General features: G+C 34.8%; 1 protein-coding gene across 6 annotated transcripts in view; it reads left to right on the top strand.

Annotated features, from left to right (window-relative positions):
- LOC101898679 (nuclear pore complex protein Nup154) overlaps nucleotides 1–26,410 on the top strand; it is a 177,308-nt gene that overhangs the window by 74,116 nt on the left and 76,782 nt on the right. For all 6 annotated transcript variants that reach the window (XR_009344012.1, XM_059130352.1, XM_059130342.1 and 3 more), the window contains 7 exons: nucleotides 19,937–20,630; nucleotides 20,688–21,030; nucleotides 21,095–21,343; nucleotides 21,424–21,579; nucleotides 21,666–22,066; nucleotides 22,131–22,276; nucleotides 22,333–22,840. Coding sequence is in view for 5 of the 6 variants with exons in the window: in XM_059130352.1 (XP_058986335.1) it covers nucleotides 19,937–20,630; nucleotides 20,688–21,030; nucleotides 21,095–21,343; nucleotides 21,424–21,579; nucleotides 21,666–22,066; nucleotides 22,131–22,276; nucleotides 22,333–22,840 (2,497 nt within the window). In the remaining variant the exon portion in view is untranslated. The remainder of the gene's footprint in view (nucleotides 1–19,936; nucleotides 20,631–20,687; nucleotides 21,031–21,094; nucleotides 21,344–21,423; nucleotides 21,580–21,665; nucleotides 22,067–22,130; nucleotides 22,277–22,332; nucleotides 22,841–26,410) is intronic.

The raw sequence follows: 26,410 nt of genomic DNA on the forward strand, positions 1-26,410 counted from the left end.
AATTTTATTAACATAGAAAAATCTTCCTTCGACATGTTTATAGTTTACATTTAAAAAAGTTTTTTGCTTCTTCTACGCAATTATGTTTTTGTTGATTACGCCTTTTTGAATTTTAGCTAACGATATATAGATGTAGCTTTTATTTAGTTAAATTTATTTTAAGTAGCTTTAGGTAGGTTTTTATTAAGCAGTTTTATGGGTTTCTGTAGGTCTAATTAGCACAAAATTTTAGGCTATTGACATTATTAGATTTAATCTATCTCAAGGTCAATTCTTGTTTACTTATATTAAATATGCAATATTTACAATAGATTATAAGATACTTATCTTGTTGTGTGGAAAAAACTATCGTCGATTCTACCCAGGTTTCTAAGAAAATATGTTAGATATGTTAGTTAGATAAATATCTTATTACAGTGTAGATTTATAAGTTATATGAAATACACGACTTAAATAAGGCCACATAAAAAGAAACATAAAAGAAAAAATAAATATATTTTAATTACAAAAGAAATAATATATAATACGAATATCTTAAAACTTTATTTAAGCGTTTAATAAGTTGGTATAATTTGACTACTATAGTATTGAAAAGTCCGTTTTTTTATGGATGATTGATGCATTGGATGTCGACCGTAAACAATTCAAAAGACGTTACGACATGTTCTGAAATATTATGAGACATATGCAAGTCATATATGTGACGAATAACGCTGTTCAAAGTGACATTTAACTTGCGTGTGCTCAAAGTTGGCAAAGAGTTCGCAACCATAAAGAAGGCTTGGAACCAAAAAAGCTTTAACAAAAAGGATACAAATATTTTCGAAGTTTTTCAAAGTTTTGTCCGGGTGCAATTTCAATAATTTGAAATTTTGTACAGATATTCGAGTTTGGTAAACTAATTTTAAAGCCTCCAATGCCAACGTAGTATTAATAATGTGAGTATGCTCCTAATTAAAAAATATAAGTAATAAATGAAGGGCCTGATAGATATTAGTTTACTAAGTTGAATTGAAAAGTTAAATGAAAATAAATTTATATTATTATTATATATTATATTATTATATTTTCATAGGTACTGGCCAGTTATCTATGTTTTATGTAAGTTTTATAATTTATTGTATGTATATGCTAAATTAGAGTTAGTAGAGTTATATTTAAGTGGCAGTTAAAAAATAGTATTTTCAATATTTTTGTTCTTCATTCAAGTTATTGCTTAATGCATTGAACAATTTTAAACGGTTTTTATGTACTTCTATACTTTTTCTGTCCGACAATGACAATGAGCAATTCCCATTAGAATAAATCCTCATTTAATGAGAGTTGCAATTTGAATATTCCCTTATTACCGGTTATTTTCTCCAACCTAGGAATGAATTGACTTAGATCAAAACTTCCATTAGCAATCTTTACATTTTCTAAAGTTTTTCTCCCATTATTAAGGGTACACTTTGGAGTTGTACCAGAGGGAGAGAAATCTTTAGGCGAACACTTTTCTTTACCTCCTTTGCATTTAGTGGTTCGTAGACCCTAGGAATGTCTGACACGCTTGTTAATTTTTCTCTTTTTGTGTTTGGCCTTTCTTTGATTTAGACCGCGTTGTTACCATATAGAGTTTCTTTATATTCTTAATATGGTCAAAATCAATTCTGGAGAGGGCATCGGCTCCACAGTTGTCCTTTCCTTTTATGTACTGTATTTCAAAGTCATATTCTTCTAAGTCTAATCTCATCCGGGTTAATTTTGAAGATGGATTCTTCCAAGAGAACAAGTAGGTCAATCACTACTCACCAAAAATTTTGTACCATATATGTATAGTCTGAAGTATTTTATTGCCCAATGTACAACTGCGAGTTCTTGTTCAATTACAGATCTGTTGCTTTCACCTTTGGTAAAGGATCTTGATGCATATGCCACGGGTAATTGTACACCCTTATGCTCTTGGCTTAGAACGGCACCGCATGCATATTTACTTGCATCGGAAGTAATGCAAAATTGTTTATTGAAATCGGGGTACTGAAGTATTCTTGGGGTTAAAAGTGAATTCTTTAAATACTCAAAGTATTTTTGGCACTCTTCAGTCCAAATAAACTTTGCATTTTTATACCCTCCACCATAGTCTGGAGGGCATATTAAGTCATTCCGTTTGTAACACCCGAAATATACATTTTAGACCCCAAAAAGTTTATATATTCTTGATCAGCATAAAATTCTATGTCGATTTATCAATGTCCGTCCGTCTGTCCGTCTGTGGAAATCACTCTAGCTTCCGAACGAAATGAAGTAGGTTGATAAAATTTTACTCAAATGTGTACTATGTCTGCAGGACTTTTGGTATTGAAAATGGGCCATATTGGTCTACGTCTTCGGATAGCTCCCATATAACTGTACCTCCCGATATTCGGTATTTTGATGATTTTAGCTACATTATTTACCGGAATTGTTTCAAATTTGGTATTTGAAGTTTTTAATAGATACTACAGCATAAAACAGAAAATGGGCAATGTAGGTCCACGTCTTCGTATAGCCTCCATGTAACGGTATCCCGCGATATTCGGTATTTTGATCATTTTAGCCACATTATTTACCGGAATGGCTTCAATTTTGGTATTTGAAGTTCGTAATGGATACTACATCCTAAGACAGAAAATAATCCATGTAGGTCTACGTCTTCGTATAGCCCCCATATAACGGTACCCCCCAATATTCAGTATTATTTACCGGAACTATTTCAAATTTAGTATTTGAAGTTCGTAATGGATGCTACAGCCTATCACAGAAAAATGTTTGTGCAGGACCACGCCTTCGTATAGCCCCCATATAACGGTACACCCCGATATTCGGTATTTTGATGATTTTAGCGACATTATTTATCGGAATTGTTTCAAATTTAGCATTTGAAGTTCGTGAAGTTCGATATAACATCCTATGACAAAAAATTTTCTGTGCAGATCCACGTTTTATAACCACCATGGTACCTCCCTATATTTGACGATTTTGACGATTTTAGCTACATTATAAACAGATTTTTTTTCAAGTTTCGCATTTGAATATTGTGATATAAGTTGCCTTGTGACAAAAGTTGACTATGCAGGTCCACGTCGCCATATAGACTCTAATATACGGCTACATGATTTTAACAGAATTTTAAAATCCTTTTATTTATTTATTTATTTTTTTTTTTTTTTGAAAATTGTTAAATTCTTACCAAATGGAGGAGGGTATTCAAAGTTCGGCCTGGTCGAACTTACAGCTTTTTTACTTGTCCAAGTTAGTTTTATTAATGGCAGAGAGTATTCTGCAAAATTCGGTATAAATCTTCTGTAGTGATTACAAAAGGCAACAAACCTTTTAGTTTCGTCCGCGCTTATCGGGAAGAATTCCCTTGTCAGTGCATTTACAACCCAAAAAGTTTACTTCATGTCTGAAAAAGATTTCACTTTTCAGGATTCAGCTTCAGATTATATTTTCTGCACGTCGTGAAGACATCCCGCAAATTTTGAATCATATGTTTTTCTGAGCATTCAAATACGATGAGATCATCCATATTCAGGAATGCCTGTTCAGGCTTAAGACCAGAAAATGCTATTGACATCATTCATTGGAAGGAGTTCGGCGCTACCTTGATTCCGTAAGGGAGACGTTTAAAGCGAAATAATCCTTCATTCGTGGAGAATGAAGTTATAACCCTAGACTCCTCTTTTAATTCTATTTGATGAAATCCAGACATTAGATACAGACAGGAAAAATATTTTGCTCGACCTAGTTGGTCTAGACTATCTTCGATTCTTGGTAAGGGATATTTGTCCGCAATTAACCTTTTATTAATTTTTCTGTAGTCTACAACTATCCGCCATCTCTTTGCTGAGTTACCTGGAAGGGATTTCTTTGGGACTAGTAATACCGGACTGTTGTGACTGAAAATGATGGCTCTATAATATCATCTTGTATTACTTTTTCAACCTGAGCTTTGATTTCCTGTTTTTGACTATGTGGAATTCTATAATTTTTTATATAAACAGGGGTATCATTCATTACTCGGAACTGTTGTTTATAAAAATTATTAGTTGAGATTTTATCGGTTTCCACAGCAACAATGTCTGAGAATTCAGTACATAAGTCAGTTAAACGTTTTTTTTGCAAAATCAGGAAGAATGTTTTTTTTTGCCTTTTCAATACTTGTTCGCTACGATCGTCCCGGGGGCATTGTATCTGTATAAAACTATAATCGGATCAGTTTTCCGTTACAATGTGATACAATGATACCTCTGATACAATAGATGACTGCTGCAGCTGCTGATATTGTTGTAAGGATTTGTTCTGTTAATGCGGTTCCGACCCTAACTCCAAGTTTAAAAGTTCCGCTACTTCGTTGAGCTGTAGCCAGGAATATTTGGGATTAAGTTGGGTACATTTGAGATTACCGAACTACGAGGACGGAATTCCAAATGTATTGATTTGCGAGCTTGAGGTCTTTGTTGTTGTATTTATTTTAATATTCCAATATTTCGAAATTCAATGAATTTCATCTTCAGGGAAATAGTCCTCCAATAAAAAATAAACAAAGTACGACTTATTTACTATATCACAGTTTTTTCTAATACTAACAGGTATATTAACACAGAACAAAGATCGCTTACATGTGTATAAATACTAAATTGAATTTTTATAATTACCTTAAAGCTAGCGTAGCGTTTCTACTCCGTCAAGTTACATTATTGCACTGATTAGTATTTATTTATTGCACGATCTCTACCCCGTGTGAGATGCCTGTAGCAGTAGGCTGTGTTGTCAGTGTCTGTTTTGCTGTTTATTCTTGTTGTTGTTGGGAGACTGTTTATGTGGAGCATCTCTAGTGTTAGTCTCTTCTTGTAATGATTCTCCGTTTGCAGTATTTTCACATCGTCAATGTTAGGGGTATGATTGTGTATTTTACAGTGTTCGGACAGTGCTGTTTTTTGTATTATGTTGGTATTTCTTAATTTTATGTCCGACTTGTGTCCTGACATTCGAGTTTTTAATTTGTTTTTCGTCGTGCCGACGTATAATTTTCCACAGCCTTCCTCATTATTACCACCACATTCAATTTGGTAAATCAAAAAGTTCTAACAACACAACAAAATCAATATTTAGCAAATTGAAAAGTAAAATACCAAAATTGGAAAAACATAACGTGATTTACCAAATTGAATATGGTGGTAATAATGAGGAAGGCTGTGAAAAATTATACGTCGGCACGACGAAAAACAAATTAAAAACTCGAATGTCAGGACACAAGTCGGACATAAAATTAAGAAATACCAACATAATACAAAAAACACTGTAAAATACACAATCATACCCCTAACATTGACGATGTAAAAATACTGCAAACGGAGAATCATTACAACAAGAGACTAACACTAGAGATGCTCCACATAAACAGTCTCCCAACAACAACAAGAATAAATAGCAAAACAGACACTGACAACACAGCCTACTGCTACAGGCATCTCACACGGGGTAGAGATCGTGCAATAAATAAATACTAATCAGTGCAATAATGTAACTTGACGGAGTAGAAACGCTACGCTAGCTTTAAGTTAATTATAAAAATTCAATTTAGTATTTATACACATGTAAGCGATCTTTGTTCTGTGTTAATATACCTGTTAGTATTAGAAAAAACTGTGATATAGTAAATAAGTCGTACTTTGTTTATTTTTTATTGTAGGACTATTTCCCTGAAGATGAAATTCATTGAATTTCGAAATATTGGAATATTAAATAAATACAACAACAAAGACCTCAAGCTCGAAAAAACACTTGTTTCATTAAAATATAAAAAGGTCGAATAAAAAGGAAAAACATTAATTGTATTGATTTGCGATAATGTATTGATGTTTTGCCATTAGTACGCTTTAGGCTCCATTTTTTACTGTTTTGTTACTTGAAAATTGTATTATTATAATTGTTGTTGATATATAATTTCATTAGTTGTTTTCTAGAGCCGTTTCTGTCTGTATCAGTCACGTGTTTCTTTGACTTTTTTTAACAAACCCGACGCCTTTTTCTTTCTCTTTTCTATTTATAATTTACGAGCTGACCCGGTCCGTATTGCCGGCCCATAGTTTAAGTGTTTAATATATATAGATTATCCGAAATCAAATTATACATGGTGCAGCACTTTTGTAGATTCTAGAGTTTTTTTTTTGTTTGGCATTATCGCCATGAAATGAAAACTCTTGGGTTTCAAATTAGAACTGGACAAATATTATCTTACAAAAATTAACTTAAGCTTAATGAAAAATAAAGTGAGCGTGGGAAACGCTTAGTAAGCATAATGCATGCTTACTATCTCGGAGTAGTTCGGACAACACACCTCAATAAAGTGAGTGTGTAAAGCAACGTACTGAAGGTATTGTAACTTGAGTAAAAGCATACTATTAGTTGGATACAGAAGGTATGCCAACTTGGACAAATGTGTCAACCAGTATGATACGTTGTCGTACGGAAGGTATGACAACATGGATGAATCAAACACACTACACTTTTATGAGCGTCTGAAGGACACTAAATGTATTTATTAAAAATATTTCTTATGAACTAGTTATGATAATATGACCTAACCTAACTTAGCATTAATTGCAAATGAAAGAGAGAGTCTGAGCAAAGATTACATTTCGTAATCTAACTCCACCATAAGAAAGACCAGTTTAGCTTCTGTTCCGCAATTTTCTGCCAACGGATCGAATACAGGGTAGTATAGATTAAAGGGCTGCAAACGCGACATATGTCTCTATTTATGCCATGGAGAGAAAACGCTCGTCATGTTATGCCCGGTTTGATCAAACGCATAACAGAACGTGACATCCAACGCAATGCTCGATGTCTCGTCATGTCGGTCAGACTCACACTTATTGTCATAACATGCAATGACCAATAAAAGGGGGTGTTGAATGGAAAAGTGCAATCGCTACCAGTTTTCCGATATATGAAAAAATACATTTTTTGTAATAAAGTATTTCTTGGCGAATACTAACATAGTTCAAGTACTTCTAATTGGTCCACACAATATTTTCAGATTTCGTGGTTATTGACGAAGCAATCCAAAATGTTAATCCTTAATAAAAAACAATAATGCCCTGACATTTTTTCCTAATAAAAACACGGGGTTGTTTCTCTTATTTGATTAAAATTTCATACATTTGCCTGCGGTACTGAGGTATAAATGAGTGCTACTTTAATATTAAACAACACTATACAAATAATGTCATATCTCTGTCCACATACTTTAATTTGAAAGGAACACTATATGCAGTCAGAAAATAGGCAAACAATATTATTTTATTACCATTATTATAATTTTATGACCAAAAATTTATTCTTCTGTATTTTGATGATTTTAGCGACATTATTCACCGGAATTGTTTCAAATTCGGTATTTAAAGTTCGAAATGGATACTACACCCTAAGAGAGAAAATTGTCTGTGCAGGTCCACGTCTTCGTATAGCCCCCATATAACGGTACCTCCCAATATTCGGTACTTTGACGATTTTAGGTACAATACCCACCGAAATTGTTTGAGATGTGGTATTTGAAGTTCGTTATGGATGCTACAGCCTGTGACAGAAAATTGTTTATGCAGGTCCAGGTCTTCGCACAGCTCCGATATAACGGTACCTCCCTATATACGATATTTTGATGATTTTAGCTACATTATTCACCGTTTATTTCAAGTTTCGAATTCGAATATGGTAATGGCTTATGACAAACAATGTCTATGTAGGCCCACGTCGTATAGACCCCCATATAACGGCTGTATTTCGTATTTTTAAAATTTTAACAGAATGTTTTAAGGATTTTATTGTTTGAAAATTTCCAAATTAGTTCCAAATGGTGGAAGGTATTCAAAGTTCGACCCGGCCGAACTTACTGCTTTTTAACTTTTTTATTCATTTGTTGATGTCTATACCTGTCCTCATCTAAAATTTTAAAAGGGCATTATACTAGGTCATTTTAAAGAATCATTTTTAATTATTGGTTTGGCACTCAATTTTATATTTATGCCGTGTCGTGTTTGTTACTTCAAAATTACAGCACACAAAAACACATACTGACCGTCGTAGTAACACACATACACTCACACACAATTATGACGACGACATGGTTCGATGTCATCGTCGAACACCATACAAATATTCGAGTCGGCCATGCCACAATCGAACCATAGACAATGGCACACATGAATCAAAATGAGATGTTGTTGGTTGTCATTGCCTATCAAATATATACCACATGATTGAGTTGACAATGTCAGTGTGTCAAAAAAAAAACGTAATTCATACAATTCGTCTTGTGCTGACCTTTAGTATGGATAGATGGGTCAATAAAGACATTCTGGAAAACGTTATCTTACCATATGGTGAATGGTAAATGTCATTACGGTGGACGTTTCAGCACAGCATTGGTTAAAGAAAAAAGTAGGCCACCACAGTCACCGGACATTAATCCAATTGAAAACCTCTGGTCAATTGTGAAACAGAAAATTGATCGCAATAACGTAAGAATACGGATGAATTTTTCAGTCGGGTCCAAGATGCATGGTATGGAATTCCACATGATACAATAAACAATTTAATAGAGTCCATGCAGCTCCGATGTAAGGCTATTATAGAAAATAATGGTTTCGCTACGAAATATTGAAAAAAATTTGATCCATGAATTACTTTAAGTTGCTTTGTCTTCTTCAAATTATGACTTTCCTCATAATAAAAAAAGAAGAAAATCTATCGCCGTATAAAATTGTGGCGATATTGTTGTATTTTTTAGTCGATATTGATATTGTAACTTTTTTGTATTTGATATTTGACCGCGAAAATAACAACAGCAAAACAATTTGAAATGTTGCTTTCCGAATTGGAAAAAACCCATGTTTGGTAAGGGGGTTTACCAAAGGTCATTTTCCAGCTAATTTGAAATCAGATTGGAATCCATTGCCACAAGATTAAATGTAAACGGTTCACCGATTAGAGACTGGCAAAAAGTATGTTGAAATTAAAATTATTTTTGTATATTTTTATTAGTTAGTTTTCTAAAGTTCTTCTAGGTTTGGAAAGATTTTAAATTTAAAACTAAAAACAATTGTGCACAATAAGGGTGAAGCTAGCAGCACTGGAGGTGGTATTTTTAAGCAAATGACTTTGTCGCTTTGGGAGGAGTCCTTCGCGAATGTAATGCAGTTTCAAAAATTACTGAATCCACCAGGTCGTGCACTTGGAGTAAAAAATACGGAAAACATAATTGTAACAGACGTTATAGATCATGAAAATGAGCCAGTGGACAATCCTGATGACGAGACTGATGCAACTACTTTGCTGCCTTAGCACTCGCCGCTGCACTACTAATACATTCTCCGCTTCATCCTCCCTTGAACTTAAGATATGTAATGCATTTATAATATCCATTTTTTCACTATATTTTTTATTTTTCCGAAATTTAAAATACAAACAAATTTTTGTCTTATTTTGTCAATAACAAGGGAATGTTGCCAACGTTTTTTTTAATTGTTGCCAACTTTTATTTTAAACTGTCGATGTCGCTCCCATCCCTTACCGTAATACTATTTTTGAATCGAAGCGGCGGTCGAGGCGACTTGCACATAAAGTCGACGACTATAGAAACGACAACCGTAATTGGCCCGATTATTTAAAAATCCGCTGACATTAACAATATTACATAAATGCAAATAAAATTTGAATAGCATTACCCCACAGGTTTTATTATTTATGAGTTTTATGAAATTTGTATACTAGTTGCGAATGTTTTGTCCGATACTGTATATTCCAACTCCACCTCCCCTTTCGTATCTACAACCATACCTTGGAAATTCATGCCCAAGTACTTTAACAATACGAGTAGATACGTCCAATTTGCCATGTTAGCCTTGTTTCAGAAACATCAAGAACGTTTACACGAAATCGGCATAAGAACTTTGTAGAAATAGTAGAAGGAACTTTGTAGAAATAGTACTTTGGCAGTTTAAGTGAGTGACGTGAAGCTTTCCACTGCATGATTCAAAACCCGAGTTAATATGTGTACTGTTGCTAATGACTGGTCCAATATTAAAAAAAAAAAAAAGATTGCTTAAGTTAATACCTACAGCATCCAATATGTTAGAAACTTTTATGTTAGAGTTTAGAAGTCTGAACTACTTACTTTTTACGATTAATATAGCTGATTTGTTTATTATCAAGGCTTGTAATTTCCATCTAAAAATTAGCTTATTGCTACAACAGGCTTCCAAACTTTCCAACAACACAAGAACGAACTTCATTCTTTATATCTTCCTTTTTATTTAAACTATTTATCTTATCACTGACACCAAAATTGCTGCAATTTTTACTCAGGATGGATTCACAAGAGGCACAATACAAACAAAATGATCAGCTGCGATTAAAATGACCGTCTACTCTGGCATAGGTTTGTCATGTAATAATAAGCACAATTGTGTACGCGAAGGAGATCTTTATTGAATTTGTTCATGCATTCAATTATATTTCTGTATACAATCAACAAACATTAATTGTCGGAGTAAGTCGCTAACGAATAAACTAACAATACATTCGATTCTGTATTCCCCGCATAAAAAGATTGCTGTTAAATTTGCAAACTGGTTATGTTTATAATAGCTCTGTTAATTTAATTTACATCTCCTTTGTAGCCAGTTTCTGATTTGACTTTCCAACCTCGATATCGTGAACTTGAGGTCTTGAACCGTTTCCATCTGTTACATGCCAAGTCCCTATTCACGGCAATACATTTGATTCTTGAATTAAATAAGTGGATCTATACGAATAACATAATTTCAGAAGAGGAACAAAATAAAGAATTATTTTCACCATATAAAAGAAAATTATGTTAGTAACTACGCTCATAACTCAAGAACGGCTTAACGAATTATGACAATTCCTACAATTTCGGAACGGTATCAGTGAAATACCGAATGTAAAGGGTGCAAAAATAGTAGAGGGAATTGGACATATAGTAAGAAAAGGATTTATGTCATTCCAGAAATTCTTCCTAAACTTTCAAGATACCTGAAATGGGTTTTGCAGGTCATGATATTAGTCATATTTTTCATACAAATTTCGGCAAATGTTGGTAATTTGAGAAGAAATTATCCTTGCCAAAAATCATCTTGGTCTTGACCCCATTCATCAATTGATTTGGCCAAAAAAATTGTATTTAGGCTACTGGGGTAGATAACCATCTTACAGATAATCGTCCACATATGCAATTATTTAAGTATAATCCCATATTAGTGTATCTCCAAGTCCACATTCAGTCCCAACTAATGTGTGGTCTGAAAAAATTGTATTCTATTGAATTTGTAACCCTCAAGATAGTATTGGTTGTGGGAACGTAGGTTTGGTATGTACATCTATATGAAATGTATTCCGAAATGTCAAAGTGGGACTCATTCAGTCAGAAATTGTAATAGAAACATGAAAAAATTGCGAATATTAGAAAGTAGCACGGGGCCGAACATTTGTTTAATCGTCGCTGAATTATACTATGATGAAAATATGGACTTTATGAGGCCTTCAACGCACAATTTAAATTACAAAAAAATTAATTCCATTCTTACGGAACAAACATCAGACTGTGCACAACAAACTGAGATCTTCCATTCAAATACTACGATATCAATCTACATAGAAAGAGAGAAACCAAATTTGTCTCTCAGCTTACAGAGCAGAAGCGAATGATCCACCGAATCAAAGGCCTTAGACAAATCAAGGCCAACAAGCAAACAGACATCAGAACCATTGAACACATCACGAATGAGATCAGTGAGGACTTAAAGAACCACGCCGAACCCCAAACCGAGAACTACTGAAATACTTACGGTCATCCAGGAACTCAGCAATAGCATCCTTAATATCAATAAATCAAACAACGCCAACTGTTGGTCAACATAACTCGTAAGATACAGAGAACAAAAATCAAAATTGCAAACATAATCTTCCAATCAGTCAGTCCCTCGAAAATCCAGGAACTCAATAACCTTTTCCTCGGCATGAACCGGGAGTTCAACCCCTCCAAAAATCAACGCTTGGTGAGAAATACCAGGGCACTGCCCCGGCAAGGAAAAATTCACAGCCAAGGCATCAGAGACCAGGCAAAAGTCAATTAATGAGGTAGTGCTACGAGCAACATCAAGGTGAGTCGGAATGGAATTGTGCACAACAGAAAGCCCAAGAGATCTACACAGTCTTCGCATTGCTAAAGAGCTCAACTTTTTAAACATATAGTTAAAATCACCACCGACAACAATGTTCGCATATGAGTCAAAAATGCCCTCATGAATAAGACGAAATGAGTCAACATCCCCACGAGGTAAGTAAAGAGCATTGTAGTGCCGCCCAGGAAATACTCAGCAGACAACGACTCACACACCATAATTATCCGAACGATAAACCATCTTATATGACAAATTATCACGTACATATAGCAGAACACCTCCACCAATGCGGCCAACACGGTCATTACGCAGAACGTTTTACCCCGGATTAAGCCAAGATTCAGTCACTGAAAAAACATCAGTACCACTACCAACAAGCAGACATTTCAACTCATCAACTTTATGATTATATCTAGACGGTCACAAACTTTGACAATTCAAGTGGCCATACGTAATTTTACCAAGGAAGCAAGAAGAGACATGGATGAAAGATTGAGCATCTCTTATCACAGGTCCAAAATTCCCATCAAGGGACATAATCATAGTTATAGAAGTTAGAAAAATAATGGAAAACAATAAAATAAGAATAAATACTATATAATAGAAATATAATAAGTTAAATATATAATAAAGGGAAAACAAAGGCAACAAATTTTATATATTGCCTCAAGAAAACAAAAATCAAAAAGTAGTGAGATCAACAAAAACCAGCATACTTAATGTCTAATACTAGCATACTTAATGTCATACTAATGTCTAAACAAACAACTATAATACAACTTTACCATCACCAACCAGCAAACCAGGAGCATTTACTGCACACCGAGATCGATTAGCCAATTCAAACAGCTCACACTGCTCGAACATAGTTTTCATTCCATCAGGGAGAACCATTTCAACTAATGTGTTTCTACTTCAGCAAACCACAACAAGCTTCGAAGTTGACTTAATCAGGTGATCATTTATGTACATCCGGGATTCAAGAAGACAATCCTCCATTACTTCCTTCAAAAGTATACGCCCCTTTTTTGGCAAAATTCCGCATCAAAGCATCTCTGTCCTGAATGGAGTTAAACTTTACTAGAACTCTACGATCAGAGATGTAACAGCAATGATGCAAGTCACGAGGCCCCAGATGCAATCCACAAACCTTAGCAATATTTACAACTTGCGCTCTAAGGTTCTTAACATTATTAGCAGGCCTCTGATAATTACATCTGAATGGTTCAGTCTGCGCTAGAGCATAGAATTATACAATTCCAACTCACCAATTCTACCCAATAATCTCACCTCCAAACTTGCAGCAATGCTCTTCACCTCACTGACAGCTGACTTCAATTCATCCACTGATCTGTTGAGTATATTCAAATTGCTTTTCACCTCAGAAATTTGAGCACTATACAACTCAATAGTGCATCAGCTTTGGCTTTAAACTCACGCACACACTGGTCCATGTATATATCCATCTGTTTCTTCCTAGTTAAAAGCAAGTCATCTTGCCAACTGCGCACAGTATCAGAACTGCAAACAACAACATATTCAACCACAGAGGCACAAATTCGGCGCCGAATTAATAAAATTGCCACGATCAACAACCCCAGACACACCAGCAGAACGCACATAGTTACTACAAGTGTATATAACCCAGCAAGCATTTGGAAGTGAGTCACTCACTCCCTTTTTAAGATGCCACTTCTGCGACGCTTTTAATCGTAATAAATGCGATAGTATGTATATTTACAATAACAAAACTACTGTTGTCTACTTTCTATCGCCACGGAGTTACTACGTAGTGGCGCCAAGGAATATAAGATAAGGTGTCGCGTGTGCAGCCACTTTCTTGTTACTTCCACCGGACAAAACAGCGATAGTTTGCAGTTAGTTACTAATTGAACATAAATATGACTTTGTTCTTTCTGAGGTGCAGTGGTACGCATGCCAGCTTTGCTCTCTGAACACCCAGGATCGATTCCCAAGACAGACATCACATTTTTCTAACGAAACAAAAAATAATGTGTGAGTATTTTAGCTAATAAATAAAAGTTCTATGCAAGTGTACATTGGAAAAAGTATCAATAGCAATAGAAAATAACTGCTTAAGCTTTATATAAAAAAAATTTGTTTCCCTTACAAAAAATGTTGAGGAAGCGACTTCCACTATTGTTAGAAGTAACGCTGTAAACGCTATTTTGTCATGCTTAAAACTATCGCAGGCGTGGTTCATTTTTTCCCGAAGGATGCTCCTTCCGGGATGAGAAAGCGATATAAAATGATGATCAAAGCGATAGTGATGATTTCTATCGCTTTGTTGATTTTTTTAGTAATACAGCGGATAGTTTTTTAATTGCTGGAAAAAGCCTTATTAACTCTAGCCTCAGCTTCAGACACACCCACACAATCCAAATGAAAAAAATCACACAACCAGTGCATCCCATTTTATATTTAGATTTTGCAATATGCTCATTGCAAACATTGCAGATTAATTAAGACGGCATTTTTGTACCCTACACCACATAGTGGTTAGGAGAAGGAAGCGAAATAGACCCATAGTTACTTTTGAAGATCTCCATAGAATCACTTTCTGAGTTGATTTATGCATGTCCGTCTGTCCATGTATTCTTGTGAACAAAATGCAGGTCGCATTTATTATCCGATTGAGATGAAATTTTGCACAAGCCATTTCTTTAGCCCAAGGACGAACCCTATTGAAATTGGAGATAATCGGTAAAAATTTAGATATAGCTCCCATATATATCTTCGTCCGATTTGCCTTTTATTGTGCACCAAACGTGTTATATCAGCCCAAATAGTATGAAATTTTGCACATACAACCAAATTAGGCCTGAAAATAAGAATGCCAAATTTGATCGAAATCGGTTCAGATATAGCTATAGCTCCCATGTATATTGTTCATCCGATTTGTTATTTTTGTACTCCGCAGCCGTAATATGCACTCTGTAACAACAATTTTTGGGGAAATATATCAAATGCAGCTCATAAATACCTTTGCTAAATTTTATCGAGATCGGTTCGGATTTGGATATATCTCCCATATATAACTTCGTCCGATTTACCTTTTATTGTGCACCAAACGTCTAATGGGATGGAATTTGGCACATACGATCGAATTGAGTCTAGAAACTAGTATGCCAAAATTGATATATTGTTCATCCGATTTGTTGTATTTGTTACCCACAACCGTAATATGCACTCCGTTACAACGACATTCAGGGAAATATATCAAATACAGCTTAGAAATATATTTGCCAAATTTTATCGAGATCGGTTTAGATTTGGATATAGCTCCCATATATATCTTTATCTGATTTCAAATTAATTTTGCACCAAATGGGCAATACAAGTCCGAATTTAAAAGATACAAATGCTTCCGTATATTTAGTCCTTTGAACTTTAAATTATAATTATAATCATAGCGTGTATGATTGTATTCTTCCATAAAAACTTTTAATTGTTATGTGGAGCTCTACTAAATTAGCAAAGTGGTGCAGGGTATCATAAAGTCGGCCCCGCCCGACTTTAGGACTTTCTTTACTAGTTTAATATGTAGAACTATGCGCATTTCCAGGCCAAACAAAGCAGCAAAAATATTTTGTTGTGGCACTCCAGAAAAACAGCAATTAGTACGTAACTCCAACAACGGTGAATGGCAAGGAATTCCAAAAATAGTTTTCAAAATACAAATAACCTATTACTACTGCACAAACTTCGAAATTTGAATTAAAATTATTTTTCTTGGCACAGCAATGTTTGGAGAAACCAGTGGCAGATATTTGGTCATACAAACACGCATTTAAAGGAATATTAACAATGAAGAAAAAAAATTAAAGGAATATTAACAATGAAGAAATCGAGTAGTGTATTGGAAATGGGTAGGGTTCGTATAATTTATAGCAAAAAGACCAAGACTCAACAAACTTTCTGAGAGGACGGAATCAACCAACATCATATTCGAGTTGTAATAACTTGTATGTACATATCGCCCATTTACTCAAAGAGCGGTATAAATCAGCCAATGAGTTTTTCAGCTATTAACTTTTTTTCACAATTCTAACCTAATCTTTCTATCAAATTTTGTTGGTATCTGTAGAATTCAAGAAATTACAAAGTTTATTCTTTGAGTTTGACATTAATCAACAAATAGTATATTAAGTTTATTAATCCCTTACATACTTCAAACCAGAAACTTAACACTGATATCTGGGGACCTCTTTGCTAAAAATTGTCTGTATAGTTGAATTACTTTTTGTGTACGAAGTTGTATGTCAAGTTCTCCCTAATAATTAGACCAATTTGACTTAAAAGATAAAAGGTAGTAACAACTACATAACTTTTGCGGACGGGAAATTGGAAGACAACCCAAATTATACTTCCGGGAAACTTTACCCGCCATTTTTTGATGTTTAAAACCATATAGCTGGTGTACCATATTACTTTTGGGGGCCGAAACAATTTTCATTGCATATAAGAGAAAATCTTGGAAGAAATCAGCTATCTGCGATTACTGTGAATATTACATTCCCAATGAATAACTATTTGAAAATTCTAAAGAAAATTGGCGTCTATGAAAATACATTCGATTTTTAATAAAATGTGTTTAATATTTCTTTTAATTTCTAATTTAAAATGGCACATATGGAATATTTTACTAAGATTTTAATTTTTTAATATTTTGTAATTGTATGTTTTTGGTTAAAAATTAGATTTTTATAGTTAATATATTATTATGCCACATTTTCAACCGTGATGTTCGCTAAATATACCAATTCCTGCAGCCAACAGTTGTCTGCAAAGGTCCACGTTTTCATATAGCTCATATAACGTGGAAAAGGTAAATAATATTTTTTGTCACAAACCTCTGCAGATGGGGCCTTTAGGTACTCCATTTTCTTAACTCAATCAGTAAATAATGTCGATATGTACTTTTACACAATTTTTAAATTTGCTAAAAAAGTGATGAATTTGTACTACTCGTTTGGATAACGGTAAATAACATTTGAACAGTATTTTCAAGCAAACAAAATTGGAGCCAGGCTTATTACATCTTAAGAAAGTTTACTAATTATTTTTTTAGTGATTTTTTTAACAATAATAGGACAAAAATGCTGATTATCTACGGATTAATACCAATTTTTAAAGTTTTTTCTGTAAATTTTACGTATGTTCCGTTATGAAAAACTTACCTTCATTTATTCCATAATTATATTTTTAAATACATAAATACATGCCTTTGCTATAATCTGGAACTGACAGAGACAATAAAGTGGAGTTTACTTATCTTTCTAGTTCTAAACCATATTGACATTGTCTGCAAACACAAATAAAATGAATATATTTTTTTATCTGATATTGAATCCACAATCTCATTAACAAAAAGTAGTTTACACAAGTAAAAAAACCTTAAGTTCGGCTGAACTCTTAATACTTTCCACCATTGGGTAAAGAAAACATTTTCAGAAGAGTAGTGTGGCTTGTTTGTTCGGGATACCGTAGTATTTTGTTGTTGCAAAATGGTTAGGCTTATCCCTTTATTGTTGTTTTTATAAAAACAACGTTTGTTTATTAGTGGAGAACGATGGTAAAGTTTACCAGGGGGTAAGGCAGGGAAAACCTAAGTTTCGGAAAGAGCCACCAATCCTCATCAGTTTCCTTGCTTTTTGTCTGGGATATTCTCCCCAGAAGTTATTTTAAAAATAACTTCTATGACGACTAACTAAAATTCTTTTGGAAAGTCTTCTAAATCTTACAACCGCACCTATAAACATTTATATCTTTCTCTACTTGTTATGCTTTCGTTCAACCTGAACGAAGTAGCATAACCATGTAAGTTGGTTTTGTCTGTTACAACAGGCTTTATCCAGATTGATGGCTCTTTCCGAAACCTAGGTATTCCCTTTCCGAAACCTAGGTATTCCCTGCCTTACCCCCTGGTAAACATTACCATCGTTCTCCACTAGTAAACAAACGTTGTTTTTATAAAAACAACAATACTACAGTATTCTACAGTACTACAGTATTCCGAACAAACAAGCCAACACTGTTCTATTATATAGACAAGGCACGATCGACGAAGGGGTTTTTGTTGTAACAGACAAAACCAACTTACATGGTTATGCTACTTCGTTCAGGTTGAACGAAAGCATAACAAGTGGAGAAATATGTATTGGTGGCTCTTTCCGAAACCTAGGTATTCCCTGCCTTACCCCCTGGTAAACATTACCATCGTTCTCCACTAATAAACAAACGTTGTTTTTATAAAAACAACAATAAAGGGATAAGCCTAACCATTTTGCAACAATGATAACATTTTCATATGAAAGTATCTGAATTCAAACGTGTTCCACTTCAAACAACAAATACCAGCAAGACCTTTGGAAAATGCTGTTAAACCATAAAGTGGAAAAAATGGAAACCTCTATAGAAAATTTTATACCAAGTTTATATAAACACCAAGTTTGAAACAATTTCGTGGAAAAATGTGACTGGGATTAACAAAACACCGAATATCGGTGGTTATATTTATAAGTGCGCTATATATACTAACAGGATCTAGAACCCATTATGACCTACAAATACCAATTTTTAGACAAATCCGTGGAAAATGTGGTATAAATCATCAAAATACCCAATATTGGGAGGTACCGTTATATGGGATCTATACAAAAACGTGGACCTATACATACAATGTTTCCCCACCGGAGCTAGAACACATTTTGACCTACAAATAACAATTTTTAGACAAATCCGTGGAAAATGTGTCAAAAAATATGGCGGCTATACCAAAACGTGGTATGGTCCATTTCATCCGCTGTGCTGTGTCGATCCCAATCGGAAAATCTCTTGTTGGACCATTGCATTGCTAACCCTGACTCAACGCCTAATTTCGTGAGGTTTGCGTCATAATTGTGACGTGTAGCGTGACTACAAATAAAAAAGTGAAAGACGGACACACATAGCTTAATCGACCCAGCTCGGAGATATAGGTATATACATATGTAAAATCGTGGGTCTAGAACTAATATTTCGAGGTTTGTGGCATCACCTAACGTTTGGCGGATTAGGTTGATATTTCCGACAACCCCATTTACACTTTTATTTGAAATGGAAAATCCAAAACCGGCACCCGGACATAATTCCCACGGTCTCAATCCCCATTGCAATTATGGGGATTATGCCCGGTTTGTTTTTGGTTATAATCCCCTGGTTTATGTCCGGGCACCGACACGCCACCTCTAAAACCAACGGACGTAATAATTTAAACAAATAAATAAATAAACAAATTTTCTTTTTGGAAACAAACAATTTTTGACAGTAGGGCAATGGGTAAAATGAGCTTTTACTCCCAGACGAAAAAAGTAAATGAACTGAAATAAAAACTTGATTGTCTGGGTAGCAATTGCTTGTCTGTATAAACAAAAGTTCTGTGAACAGGCTTTAAAGCTCCAAATCCAGCTCGCCTCAATTATCAACTACACTTATAAAAAAGTAATCATTTTTGTCTCAGTTTTTTTATGAACTAAAGATATAAAAATAAGAAAGAAATTACTAAAGAATACATAAATAATACTTGTCTAGTACAGAAGGTATAAAAAGTGTTTATGCAAACAAAATAATAAAAAACCAAAACGCGCCTTTCATGCATTTAATTTTTGCAAAACTTAATTATTTCACTGAACGAACTTTGTTTTTAGAACTATAGATCCAGCAGTTTTAAAACCAATAAAATCTATATGTCCATTGTCGGTGGATGATGATTACAACCTTAACTTATTAGCGGTGACCCAATGTGGCGTTCGATTATTTTTTGCTACAACGCCAATAAGCAACCAAAATGCAAATCAAAATCATCAAGGCACTCTAGTTACAGCACAAAATTGTTCCCCTACTAGAAACACAACAGAATCGACAGCAAAGTTAGGCTCACCGGTGAACCCAATGCCATTCGAACAAAAACAGCAAGGTTTGTACTTATTGCATGTGCGTCTTCCACCTGGCTATACTCCGAACACAACAATAAATAAGCCTAAACAAGTTCATTCTGCTCTCTACAATGAGGGTACACTACTTCTGGTGTCAACTCCTCAGCAAGATCAAGATATTTTATGGTCAGTAAGTTCCGCTCCCTTCCCAAAACGAGCTCACCTCACGGAGTCTACAACTGTTATACCTTTGGATGGAATTGTTTGGAGCTTGGCTGAAATACCTAATCGTTGCAACGCAACTTTAAAATCCATTCTTCGTAAAGCTCAAAAACCAAATAAAGTAGTGCTATTAACAAATCAAGGTGCACATATCATAGCATTACTGAAACCAATCGATATCCTACAACAATTACTGATAGCTTGCCATGGACCCCATCATGAGGCCGTCAAGGCATTCTTCCAGGTAAGTAAAATTGTTATTTGCTAAGAATCATATTTTTAAACATAGCAATTAATATAGGTTCAGGGAGAGAGAGAGGCATGTATTACTGCCTTACTTTTGACTTGTTGTGAACAATACCGTGGTACTGATTTGGCTATGTGGGCTGCCCAATCCTTTTTATTGTATGGCGGAGAACCGACATTGTCTAATCAAATACCGATAATCAATCGAGGAGGCGTGGATTCGCAGGGTAATCGTTCCTATTTGGGAAAATCCGGCGCTCAGGAATCCCACCAAATGCCACAAATGTTCATATCTACCCCCATGCCAAACGCAGTTGGTGGAAATGGAGTTAATCGACTCATCGAAAATAGCGCTATTCAAAGACCCTTTGCGGGAGCACAATACCCCTTAAGTCCAAGTAAGATCTCCGTAATTTCCATTATAACATTATTCTCAGTTTCCCTTTATAATTTGTTTTCCAGTTTACAACCCTTCCTATTCCGTTGGACCTGGAATTTCCCCATTAAATGACGTGAATGTGATTATATATTCTTCTAAACACGATAGTTTGTATATTTATATAGCCCGTCTTTTGCGACCGATTTGGAAAATACGTTGCGTCGATGACAAACTCAATAGCAGATTAAGTCAGGTCGATTGCACTGTTATATTAGAAGATCTGTATGCAGTCAGACAATTTTTGGAATATAACTCCGTTAACGATCTATCCTGTAAGAAGATATCGTAGTATATATATATATTCATATATTTGTTTATTTATTTATTTTTACTTCTTCCATTGTTCCAAAAGTTACTATACGTCCTTTACACAACCAACACAGCATGACTGCAGGCTACAGCGCGTTACCTCGCATAAGTACCCAAACAAACGATATTCAAGCGAATGCTACTGAACAGGCACAAGCCGAGGAAAAAAGATCCCTTACAGCCTTGATATATTTTATAAGTGAGTAGAGATCATTATTATAGAAGAAAGAATGACTGCACTAGGGTATTAAATATTTCTTCATTTCATTCACAATATCTTTTCAGAACATGCATGTGAAGTATTAGCCTTATGGAAAATTTTGTGTGAGCATCAATTTCACATATTAGCTTCTCAGTTAATGAAGGATCAACAGTCTTCATTAACTACATGTTCCTTCAGAGATTTGATATTATCACGCTCAGAGTTGTGTGCTTTCTTAATTGTTGCACTAATTAACAGTTACTTGAAAGATAATGCGTCAGTTAGTACAATATCATCAAAATTACGAGATGTTTGCCCGAATCTATACCGTCATGAGGACGCTGTCTCTTTTAAAGCAACAGAAATTTTAATGAATTCCAAAAATTGCACTGTTTTGGAAGAAAAACAAGAAAAGTTACGAACAGCATTGCAGCTGTGCAAAGACGCGGCACCTAATTTGCCATTACAAAATATATGCCAGCAGGTATGTGCAAAATAAATTTATTAAATTCATTTACAGGTTTGTAACAAATATTTTAACATTTCAGTTTACGCTTTGTGGTTTTTATGAAGGCGTTATAGAACTAACATCGACATGTGCATCAAAAATAGATCACGAAGAATATGGAATACATTTTTACTTAAATGGAGAACCCGATGATGACAGGGAAGGTTATGCAACATATGCAGCTCGGTAAGACATAAAATCGTATAATATGTAACCGGTTTGATTTACATTTTTGTTTTTAGTTTAAATTGTTATAAAGAAGTAAGGCTTATGCTCGATCACGTTTATCAATCAGTTTGCAACAACAACACCAACCAAGATATTTTGAATATTTCTTGCACCAAGTCAAATATAAACTCAAATGCGCAAATTATGGAAATTGTTGGTATGGCAGTGCAAGTGAAAGATCCGCTTTTACATGTGTGTGTTTATGAATGGTTATTGGTCCATGATATGCTATCTGAATTGTTATCATTAGCAGAACAGTCATTAGGAGAATTTTTGCGTCGAAATGTTGTTCGAAATCCTAATAATATAAATTTAATTGACCTCCTTTGGAAGTATTACGAAAAGAATGGACATCATGCTCAAGCTGCCCGTATTTTAGATAACCTTGCATCAACTGTTGGGGATGAAATACCCCTGCAACAAAGAATCGAGTATTTGGCCAGAGCTGTGATGTGCATGCGCAATGATGGAGTTGGATATTCAATTACAAATGGTGTCTTGCTTAAAGAGTTGGAAGACAAGGTAGTATATTTATTTCTTTATACATATGTATGTGTAAGCCTATTAAAGCAATATTAAATAATGATTTCGGGAACTTATACTAAGTGATATTTTAGTAATACTGTATAATTTTATATTTTTGTGGGGTCTTATAGATATTTCGAAATTATTTGAATTTTATTTCTATTTTTTTTAACTTATTTTTATTTTTAATTGTCCCCTTCTTGACACCACTTATTCCACACCTTTCGATCGTTGGATGATAACTATGCGAAATGTGAATGATTCCTGACATTTAAATTTGAAAGTTCAATCAAAATTTCTGTATTCTGTACGCATTTAAAGAATGCTTGCATAATTTCATTAGCAATAATTTCTAAATAGAAATAAATATTAATGGCAAAAATTATTAGATATTTTGAATAGCTTGATTTAATTTTCAGCCATAGGCTTTAATTTGAGTTTTAAAAACCTATATAATAAAGAATATCTATAATAGCCCCATGTAAAAACTCAGCACAATTTTTGGTATTGTAAAGAGCTTAGCAACATTTTCCATTCAAATGAGCTGCACTTTGGAATTTGTATTTCCAACGTTTTGAATACCGTGCTGCGTGGTATTTAGTTTTGTCCACCTCATAATTGAGGGCAGAATTATTTCATAGTCAAAGATAATTACTCTTACACCCATTACCATAAGATGGGAATTCATTTTCCCCCCATAAAGTCCATATTTATCATCACAGTATAATTCAATGACGATTTAACAAATGTTCAGTCCCGTATAACTTTCTAATATTCGTATTTATACCCTACAACACTATGTGTTTAATAATACCCCCATTATTAGTTTGATTGGGCCAAACATTATGTAACACCTCGAAATATTGGTTTCCCACATAGGAACGTATATATGGATTTTCCTATCTCGCCGAGCTGAGTCGATCTAGCTATGTATGTCCGTCCGTCTGTCCATCTTAATTTTTAATCACTCTACAGCCCGATCTTCACTAAATTTAGAATGGAGGTGGAGCTAGAGCCAGAATAGAAGCCTATTGCTTTTAGAGATGATCGCATAATATTTAGGGGTAGAAATGGACCAAAAACTGGAACATTTCTCTACAGGTCACAATTATAGACCGATCGAAGCGGAAGTTATCATGGGGCTGGAGCTTAGGGCTAGGAAGAATCCTTCCAATTTTGATGGTCATCGGGCAATATTTAGTGATTGCACGTACGCACGATAACTCTCGAAGGGAGTAACCGATTTGGTCCAAACTGGGTACATCGTAATATTTTTGTCGAGTTCGGAGATGGGTAATATCGGTCCACTCCTTCTGGTAACCCCAGTGCTAGGTCAGGTGTAAAAATGCACAATATCGGCCCACTCCATCAAGTACCTTCCCCACAAATGGTCACAATTTTGAATAGTTACAACTCTTATAAAATGAGATGTAAGGTCCGATTGTCATCAAATTTCACACAAACCAATAATTTTATTAGCCCACGGTCTGGTGTTAAGATGGAGTATATCGGTCCACTCCTTCTGGTACCTCCCCCACAAAAGTTCCACAATTTTCAAATAAAAAATATATTTGCTGCACAGAAAGGAAAGCAATAATGTAATTTTGCTTTAATTTTGCAAATCCTAATATTTGCGTCAGTTCTAGGTCAGGTAACAAAATTAGGAAAGCAATCAACATCCGATTCTATTCCAGACATGGTAAATCTCATTATTTCCATCAACACAAGGTCTGTTATATAGATGGAGAAATTTCTTTTGATACCTACTCCGCATAGGGTTCAAGATTTTGAAAAACATAACGCTCAAAGTAAGCGACATAAGCATCCAACTCTCTTCAGATTTCACACATTACAACATTTTGCTAACACAAGATTTGTTGTAAAGATACTATATATATATACCAACCCCTTCTCATATCTCTATATATATATATATATCATATTTATTTAGGTCCGATACGAAATGGATAATATTGAACCATTCCTTCAAAACCACCTACCATAGAGGGTCAAGAGGGCTGAGGGTATACATATTTTTTTTAATTTTATTGAATGAAAGCAAAAAATGTCGGAAATAGCATCAAATTTTAGAATAAATTTAGAATTGGTCACCTTTGGCACGAATTATGGCCTTCAATCGGCCAATGAAACCGTTACACGCTGCCCGAATGTTGCACTGCGGTATTTTGGCCCATTACCGGCGAAGCGCTCGCTTGAGGTGATCGACACTTTGGTATTTTTTAGTGCCAAAATTGCTTTCCAAAATACTCCAACGGATTGGTATCCGGAGATTTTCGTGGCTATTGTGTGCTGGAAAAGAAGCGAGGAACCTCATTTTGTAACCATTCTTCGGTGGCGCGTGTTGAGTGCGATGGTGCTGAGTCCTATTGGAATGTCCAAGGACTGCGGCCTCGGTCGATTAATACGAGCGGATAGCGGCTGTTATCGCGTCCCACACCATCACCATGCCCTTGATGGCGCTTGAGTTCTGGTGGCCAACCGAAGGTGCACATTTTCAGCTGACCTCTTTGGCAAGTAAAGCCGAACCAAATTCGGCAGTTCACGACTTTAGGCAACTCTTTAGCACTTTTAAGTTTTTTTCTTTCTGTTCTTGCATTTTTGTAAGTTCTTGCACTTTTTAGAATTTCAATGGCTTTACCCTGAGCTCAATTTTCAATGTTTGCCCAATGGAATATTGCGATATGTTAAGCGCACGTGCCATTTTTCGGCCACTGCGACGCGGTTTTTGATCAAGTCGCTTTTTTACTTTCGAACCATTTCTGCTGATGTTGCTGTTTTCTTCCGTCCAGTTCCTTGACGTCGGGCAACGCTACCAGTATTACGGTAACGAGCGATGGTACGAGACACAAAAGATTTATTCACAGTTAAATACTGGAGTGCTCTAACGACAGCCACTTGTGGTTTTCCAGCCAAATATAAAGAAATCACGCTATCACACCTGAATTCCATCACGAATAACTTTTTTTTCTGAAAAATTCTCACCAAAATTTTTTTGTACGCTTGTTAACAATATAATGAACTGTACTGGAATAATTTTAACAGCTGCCGGACGAGTGACTTAGAAATGGTAGCAGTCTGAAGTAGGTTGCAGTTTTTTCATCTCACTCTGTATATAGCGAAATATATAAAAAAGGAAGGGGTTGTTAGCTAGAATGCTTATATCTCAAGATTGGCTGGACCTATTTTGACAAATTTTGTCAATTCATAATTAGCTTTTGGCATAAAAATATAAAATGTAAAAGATGCCAATAATGATGTTAATATAGATTTTGTAGTATTTTGTGACATCTTTTTATTTTTCAAATATTTTTTTTCACCATACAACACAGGTTGGGGTTATATACAGACTGTAATTTTTATGCTGATTTCATTGACGAATATAGCCAAAGCAAATCATATAGATGAGTCTAAATTTGGAGATATGAGAGGCCTCTTGCTTTTGGAGATGATCGCAAAATATCAAGGGGTTCAATTGAACTAAAAACAGAAAAAATTTCCTGATCACACAATTGAAGCCAATCGACACGTCTGAGAAGAGAGTTAAGG

This window comes from Musca domestica, unplaced genomic scaffold, assembly GCF_030504385.1.
Source record: "Musca domestica strain aabys unplaced genomic scaffold, Musca_domestica.polishedcontigs.V.1.1 11, whole genome shotgun sequence".
Lineage (NCBI taxonomy): Eukaryota > Metazoa > Arthropoda > Insecta > Diptera > Muscidae > Musca > Musca domestica.